The sequence below is a fragment of the Aethalodelphis obliquidens genome, unplaced genomic scaffold (genome assembly GCF_003676395.1).
Source record: "Aethalodelphis obliquidens isolate GAN/ISIS:26980383/991018 unplaced genomic scaffold, ASM367639v1 scaffold16, whole genome shotgun sequence".
NCBI lineage: Eukaryota > Metazoa > Chordata > Mammalia > Artiodactyla > Delphinidae > Aethalodelphis > Aethalodelphis obliquidens.
In genome coordinates, this window is record NW_020837960.1 from 27,890,065 (window position 1) to 27,898,103 (window position 8,039).

Below are 8,039 nucleotides of genomic sequence, written 5' to 3' on the forward strand. Positions count from 1 at the left end.
GGTGGGCAGCAGATGAGGCTGTGGAACCAGCGCCCACCCTGCCCCCGGGGCCCCGAGCCCAGCCGCTCCCCCGACCTGAGGCTGCCCAGAAGGATGCGCCTTTGCTGAGCGTAGAGGCGACCCTGCACGATGAGTCGCGCCCTCCTCCACGGGGGCCCTGCCTGGGGCCGCCACCTGCCGAGGCCTCCCAGCGGGGCCGCCTGCAGAGGCTGCTGCGGGGACTGCTTCCCGGGACCCGACGGTGCCCACTCACACCCGGTCTCTGCCCTCGGCCCGCAGGCTTCTTCATCTACTTTGGCTATGGTCTCTGGCACAGCGAGGAGGCGTCCCTGGCCGCCGACCCAGCAAGGACTCCTGACGGTCACTTGGACCATTGCAAGTGACGCACAGCCCTGCCCCCAAGGCCCCGGCAGCACCTCGCTCCCCCTGCGCATGCACGGGACCCGCCCGCACCCAGAGAGCACAGTGCCGCGATGGGGCGGCCCGCGGCCTGCGTGTCCTGCTCAGGCCGGCTCGCTGGGCCCATCACCTGGCAGCTCCCAGCTGGGGCCACGGGGCCGAGGCTGCCCACCTGCCTCTGAGCCTCTCTCTGAGCAAGACAGCAGCCCTTCTCCTCGCCGGCCGGGCGCCCCTGCTGCTGCGGCCTTGGGCAGAATGGAGGTCACCTCCTCTCATCACCTGAGCGGTCCGGCCTCCCTTCCAGGGACTGTGCTGGACACTCCAGTCCCCGCCTCCCCGCCCAGCCCCGAACAGCCGCCCCAGATGCCAGCTGAGCACCGCGACACGGTCTGTGCCCAGCTGTGCCGCCCCCAGCCTGAGGACAGCGTGTACTTAGGAAGGAAAACTAGACAGTCTCCTTCTGCTTCTGCTGAGCTGTCTCCGGAGGGCCCGTGAGGACTGCGACCACCCCCCTCCTTCCAGGCGGGGGCTCCGGCCCCCCTCGCACACTGCACACTCGGGCCACGGGACCGGGCTCTGCGCGGGGCCAGGGCAGTGGCCACTCCACCCGGACCTCCTGCGGCCACCAGCCCACGCCCCGGGCCGGTTCCTGCGGCTCTGGCGCCTCTCAGCGCCGGCCGAGTCCTGAGTAACTGGAATGTGACACTATTTCTGTAGGACCTGCCTCGAGTGAGCCGAGCGGAGAACAGCGCTTTCTGTGGTCCTGGCTCCGCCCTGAGTCCTCCTCTGCCGCTCGGAGGTCGGTCTCTTGGGTCTCAAGGTCTCCGAGGCCGGCGTCCGCTCATCCTGAGTGACGGCGTGGCCCTGCAGCTGCTTCTGGCCCCTCTCGTGTCTTATCCTCACGTGGAGTCCTCCTGTCTGCCGCTGTGAATCGGTCACTCCACTGAACTCAGCAGGCGCTTAACAGTGGCGCGGCACACGGCCGAGCGATCACCCCGAACTGTCCAGGGTGCGGGGTCTGCACGTGACACGGTTTGGGGTCACGTTACTGTGCCTCTCGTGTGGGTGTGTGTCGTCCAGACGCTGCGGGTTTGTGTGCGGGTCGGTGACCCTGCCCCGCACCCCTGCCTCGGTGTCTGTGTGTCCCTGTGCACACGGCGCTCCCTCCCGAGGCCCTGGGGACTCTTCTGGTAGCCGGGCCAAGTCTGCCTTCCCGAGAGAGTGTAGTTCAGTAGACGGAAGGGCCCGTGTTGGCAGGTGAGGGGCAGGCATGTTGGACTCCACGGGAAGTGTAAACGCTGCTTTGGAAGCTTCGCTCCCCATATCCTCTCCCTCTGGCCTTTGTCACAAACCTGGTAGAAAGAAGCCTGATGAACTGATGGCACTCGGCTTTTCTCCCTCTGCCCCAGAAAGTTCTTGGAGGAAAATGCAAGAATGAGTGAAGCAGCCAGTTGGCAGGGTTGGCCTTCGTTGTAGGCTCTGGTGGCCACTCTGGTCGCTCGTGGAAGCTTTATTCTCAGTGTCACTTGTGAATCTTCCAGCGGGAGGACTGTAAGAGCCCAAAGCTTGGATTTCCAAAGAAAGGTATTTAATTTATGTAGCTTGGTGCTTTGCTTGGTACAACATTGTGATAAATAGTAACGTATTTTGTGGGGTTTGGTGTCTGCCGTCCTCTGGGTCCTCTTGGCTGTTGGTTTGCGTGATGTGTCTGCTGTTTTTCCACAGAGGCAGAGAGCGCGAGGGAGAGAGGGTGTCCCAGAAAGGTGGCAGGTTGAGGTGTTCTTTCCCTTTTTCGTTCTGGCTGACGTTTCCCCGTGCGACGCCCCCCAGCAGACTGCACGACTGATGTTTCCGCCAGCAGCGCTCGTGGCTCTCCAGCCAGGAAGGTGTGTCTCAGCATCTCACGGGGCGAGCGCGTCCCGACACGTGGTCCCCTTCCTCACCCAGAGCCGCGAGGCGCCGCGCAGAAGGGCAGTGGCTGCCTTGAGAAGGCCCCCGCGCTCCCCCCCGGAAAGAGCACCTGGGGTCCCGGGACGGGGCCTGTTGAGAGCGGGTCTTCATGCCGTTGCCGAGGGTTTTCTCTTCTGTGCGTGGGGCGGCGCCTCCGAAGTCAGTGGGCCTTCTGATTACACCCCTCCTTCCTGGCCCTGAGCTGGACACGCGCACAAACACGTACACACAGAGACCTGCCAGACAGACACACGGACACAGACACACGGCCAAAAGTAACTGCCGGAAGTTCCCGACGGTTTCACATCCCAGCCCCTCCCGCACTCGGTTCCACGGCTTGGCTACGTTTTCCTGCAGAGTCAGAAGTTCCACATTTCCAGTGACGCGCCCTTCGGGGATACCGCGTCTCCTTTTATCTGTGCACCAGCCCCAAACGGTCACATTGGAAAGACCCGCTTGTGATGGGGAAGCGCCCCTTCCTGCCGCCCGCGGCCCCCTCCCTGCGTGTCCACGGCCTTGTGAAAACCCACACAGGGTCCCCAGGACCTGTGCCAAAGAGTGAGGGGTGCGGGGTCTCCGGAGAGGCAGTGGGCCCCGAGCCACCCCCCGCCCGGCGGGGGGGGTGGGATGGGGGCCTCGGGCAGGAGCTCGAGCTTCCGCACGGCCCCCGGCTCACCTGCTCGCATCTCCTCTGCCCGGCTTTGCTTTTACAAACCCAGAGGGCCGCGGGACGGAGCACCTTTCCAGGCCGGCTTGCAGAAGCTGCAGAGTTTACACTGTCGTCAGGGTCACTTGGCGTCTCCCCCACGGTGGGTTTTGTTCCGTTGAGTCCGTGTCCATCAGGTGGTCGGCTTCCTGGTTCCGTGTAGTTTGGACACCACGGGCCTTGCCCTGCCGTGTCCACTGGCGACTGCAGCAGCACTGCGGAGGCTTCTGTGCCCACCCAGAGCCCCCGGGCCCGCGGCACTCCCTTCTCCACCTCTGACACATCTGTTCACACCTGAGAGGGGCGCGGGCCCAGCAGGAGCCTCACGACGTGTTTGCTGTGCTTTGTGCATGGCGTCAGGGGGGCGGACGGCGGGAGGCGGGAGGCGGGGGGCGGGGTGGGGGGGGGACGGGGCTGTACCTGGCCTCCTCTCCTCCATCTCGTCCTCCTCTCCTCCACCTCGTCCTCCAGGCAGGCAGGGTGAGTTGACAGGTCTTGCCGTCCCGCCTAGGATGGCGTGTAGCCTGACGTTGTAGGCAGAGCTGTCAGCATCGGGTGTGTGGACACGTCTCCTAGCGGCCCCGCCCAGACTGTCGGCGAGCCCACGGGCGTTTGACGGGGCCTCGCTGCTGGAGGAAAGCTGCCTGGCTTCACGCTGGGACGTGTCTCTCCTGATGTGGACGCCCCGCCTTGACACATTCAGAGCCGCTTGTTCTGTTGGCACCCGAGAACCAGCCCCCTGGAGACAGGCGGGAGGGGACTTGGTGCCGGGCCCGGTGGCCCGAGTGTTGTAGGATGGATGGAGAGGCATGGCCGGTATGGCCGCACTCTGGGCGCAGGTGTGTGACGCTTGCGTGAGTTAACTTCAGACGGAACTGAATATATGTTGTGCATAATTGTTAGGTGTAATTTAAAATGCATCTGTTTGCCTTGGTAATGAGAGTATTGTATGTGAGGCTCCTTAGGGAGAGCAAGATGTACATTTTATCAGACTCTTGTGGACTTTTTTGGGTAATGAAATGCTTTATTGGTCCAGGGGTGCAAGAAGCTACATACATTCTGTATCTCGTCATCGTAGTTACAATACCTAATGGGAGGTTAAGTCAGAAAAAAAAAAAGGCAACTGACCTTCCCGTTCATCACTATGGCCCAGTCTTTCTGTGCCCGCTGCTTCGCTGGGTGGCAGTGCTCTTCCAAGAGGGGCGTGGACTGGCCAAGGGTCTGGGGGCGCAGTTCTCCGGAGCCCCCCGGCCCACCTTGTAAATGTGTTGAACTGCTGAAAACCCCCGTGAGATGGAAGACCTTGGCTTGAAGTCCAAATGGGATTTCTCCAGAGTCGGGGAGGAGGGCTGGGGAGATGCATTCAGACTTTGTTAAATTATTAACAAGGTGTATGATTTTGTGTTTCTTGATGACAAACTTTTTAAGTTTGGGACTTATTTTCCCATTGGAGAAGTTATATATTTAAGATAAGTTTCCTGCTTACGTTGTGCCTTTCAGCATTGATGGGTCTAAGGAGCACAAAGGGTGATGGTCTTCTTGAGGGTTGGTTTATAATCAAACCTGAAGAGCTGTGGTTTCTTCAGTACCCTTTTTTCTACTGAACGTGGAGCCATTATTAAGAGAATTGTGTTTTTTATTATGTAAATTGTATAATATTTTTGCTTGTTTGATGTTCTATTTTTCTAATAGTTTTCTTATAGTTTCTTATAATTGTGATACTAGATTTAGATTCTGACGCTAACTGCAAATCAGATTGGCCTCTGCTGGTCCCCCCCCACCCGTTTTTATTTTAAGGACAAGAGTAGATGTTGTCCATCGCCTTTAAAAAATGTGAACCTCTGCTCTGTATCCCAGTTTTGCTGACAACACTGTGCATTGATGCCGTACTTCATGTTGTAAAGTCAGGCTATTTTGTGGTACATCCTCTCATGCTTCCGCAAATCCTAATAAATTCCGTCTATGGCCTGGGCGTGCTCAGTGTGAGCTCAGGAATTCCGGCAGCTCTGGGGGGCGGAGGGGGTGGGTGCCCCGGGGTGGGTGCCCCGCAGGGAGTTCAGATCCTGCTCTTTGCTTCTTGAGAATCTGCCTGCTTCCCCACAACCGGAAGGATGTCGCGTTGCCTCGTTCTCCTTCAGCCGTTTGGTGGAAATCCTCATTCCGGCTTTAGCGCCTCGGCCAGGGAACCCCTCGACCCTCATTTAGGATCCTCTGATGCTGTCTCCCCACCTTGCACTCTTTTCCGGACTTGGCTTGGGTTTGGGCCCAGAGGTCTTCCTGCCAGTGGGTCTGCGGGGCATGACGCTGCTCGTTTGCAGGACTTGGGTGTCAGTGCAGCAAACCCCTCTGCCTTGGGCACTGGCCTTGTGTTGCCCGCCACACGCCCGCCACCCATCTGGAGGGTGGGGTGCGCGCAGGAGCGGGAGGGTATGGGGAGGGCTGTAGCTGTAGTTCTTCTCATAATCCTTGATCTCTCACCACCCCCCGCCCCGCTTGAGAAAGGAAGCGCTTGCTTACACAGGAGGCACACGCAGTCAAGGGGGCCTGAATTCCCAGGCCCTGAGGCTTGGCGTGATCACGCTGGGAGGTCTGCTGCCGGCCCCGCACGCTCAGCATCAGGGACGTGAGGGGCATCTGTCGGCCGCGCGGTGAACCACCCACCAGGCCTGGACCGCGTGGACGCTTTCCCTCCTTTTCCCCAGGGCTCTGCGGGGACGAACGCAGGCAGGGTGCCCCTTCCTGCCCTCAGCCGCCCCGCCCTCCCCCGCCCCCAAGGCGATCTGTGACAACTGGCAGGCGCCCGTGAGCCCAGACCCCGACTTGTAGACGGGCCGGCTTCCCCGGGCGCCCCCGAGCAAGTCTTCCCGGGAGCCCGCCTCGGCGCGGTGCGGCCAGTCCCGTGGCGCCACACTGCCGCCTAGCGGCCGGTGCGGGCGGGCGCCTGAAGCGCCCCCGCCAGGCTTCCGGGCAGTTTCCTAGGAAACCCTGACGGGGCGGCGGGAGGGCGGGGGGCGGAGGCCTGGGGGTGGGGAGTTACCTGGAGCACAAGTTGGTGATGAAACACGTCTGGTGAGTCAGACGGACAGCCCAGCCTCCGCAAAGGGGAGGAATCTCACGGACTCCTTGGCGGGGGGGGGGGGGGGGGGTGCTGTTCAGCCACCAGACGGCCGGGAGGGTGAGGACACCTCCCCGGGGTAGCCCTGTCCGCCCCTCTTCCAAGGGGCATCGTTTCGCTTTACTGTATAAGCCTGTCCACCAAGCCATAAATACGGCCAGAAAAAATGCGATGTGAGAGAGGCTTCGGGAATAAAGCAGGTGGTACGTCCGCTGATGACGTGAGCTCTGGCCTCCTTCTCATCATCGATCCGCGGGCCCTCAGGACTGAGGTGCGGAGCCGGGAGAAGCTGCGCGGTCGGACTTTCCCACGGACGCTTTACATCTTTACTCCTTGAAGCCGTGCGGTTACTTGTTGAGCGTCTGCTAACGCAGCCCTTGCTACGTGGATTTGGGTGCAGGTGAAAGACAGCAGCAGCTGAGCCTGTCCGGGTTGTCTGTGGGGAGGGACCCGGGCATCCCGCAGGGACGGGAGGGCCCAGCTTAGGCTGCACCGCACTTTATCCCGCGTGGTGCTGTCTCTGGAAAACTCGCCCAGACTTGGTGAGGGAGGCAAATTCGCCTGCATGTCCCCCATGCTGAGGGGGAAGGAACAGAGCTGGGCGTTCAAGAAACCCGAGGTGTCCTGCTGTTGTTTTTAAAGAGGTTTGAGAAAAGCAGACAGGTTCAAAAAAAAAAAAAATTTAGCAAACTTAAGCGAATGAGCTCTAGCCTGTGATGGTGGTGGTGACTGTTTAGAGCATTTGACCCAAACTCCCCAGCGGGCAGGACCCTGCCTCTTGCCTACAAGGGATGCAGGGACGCGATGCGAGGGTGCCCGTTCGAGGATGCAGCCACGGAGTGAGAACAGCCTCCAGCAGCGGGTGGGACGCCCTGCCCCCCGGTTTCTACCTGAGCTTCGCTCTCCTCAACTCCTTCCAGCCTCACAGGCAGGGAGAGCCGGCCGTGGCCTCCCTTGGCACAGCGGGGACCGAGCGCTGACTTCAAAGGGCTCTCTGCCACGGCAAGACAGCTGTGCGGGACACAGCTCTCCACGGATGCGAGGCCCCTCCACCCTGGTTTCCTCCGTGGGCCGGGCGCCAGCGCCCCTCTGTTAAGCGGCTGTGCTGACGGGGAGGACAACGCAGGGTGGGTATGATAAAGGTGGTGGCACAAGACCCCAGAAAAAACGAACAGGTGGGGACGGGTCGACAAGCAGATCATGAATAGCAGCCGTCTCCGATAACCTGGACACGTGGGTGACCCAGGGGGTCCGGCAGTGGTGCTGGCGGGTCCGGAGTAACTCAAGGGGCTCTATCACCTGCCAAGGGGCTCCTGTCCGGCAGTGGTTCGGGAGGGCAGAGTGGCTGGAGTCTCCGGAGGTCCCTGCAAACCCCACAGGGAACCAGCCTGCGACCCCAGGCAGGGCAGGCCCCGAGGCTGAAGGCCCTGGTGGGGGAAGTGAGCATGTTTAGGTTCAGGGAGTGGCCTGGCCCCCGAGAACCCCGAGGGCATGAGAAAGCGCATGACAAGGCAGTGCTGTGCCCACGGGGTCCCCAAGCCGGGTGGGCCTTTTCCCAGTGCTCTGAGAGGAGAGCTCTGTGACCAGCCGGGTGCAAAGGGACGGGCTTGAGGACAGACCGAGCTCACTCTGGGGTAGAAGCAATAGGTCCACGTCTGAATTCGACGTTGATGGTGAGGGGACTGGCCTCAATCTCGTGTCCTTTTTCCAACCTCCTCCAACCCACCCGGGCCTCCCCAGGACGGGGGAGACGGAGCAGAGCCGCTGAGCCCCCAAAGCCTGGGCAAGGCTGCTGAAGGATCCGGGCTGGAAGATGGGTGCAGGGATCCTGAGTCCGCCGAGTCGGGGGAGACTCAGTGACGGCAGCCG

The 8,039-nt window shown here is 61.2% G+C and overlaps 1 protein-coding gene across 6 annotated transcripts in view; it reads left to right on the top strand.

Annotated features, from left to right (window-relative positions):
• The window catches only part of SLC7A1 (solute carrier family 7 member 1), a 79,011-nt gene that overhangs the window by 63,728 nt on the left and 7,244 nt on the right, over positions 1 to 8,039 (top strand). For 4 of the 6 annotated variants that reach the window (XM_027116586.1, XM_027116589.1, XM_027116587.1 and 1 more), the window contains one exon: positions 280 to 2,995. In XM_027116586.1, coding sequence (XP_026972387.1) covers positions 280 to 383 — 104 coding nt within the window. In that variant the 3' untranslated portion in view covers positions 384 to 2,995. Of the gene's footprint in view, positions 1 to 279; positions 2,996 to 8,039 lie in introns of those variants that run through there. The other 2 variants (XR_003434823.1, XR_003434824.1) reach the window with 2 other exon arrangements.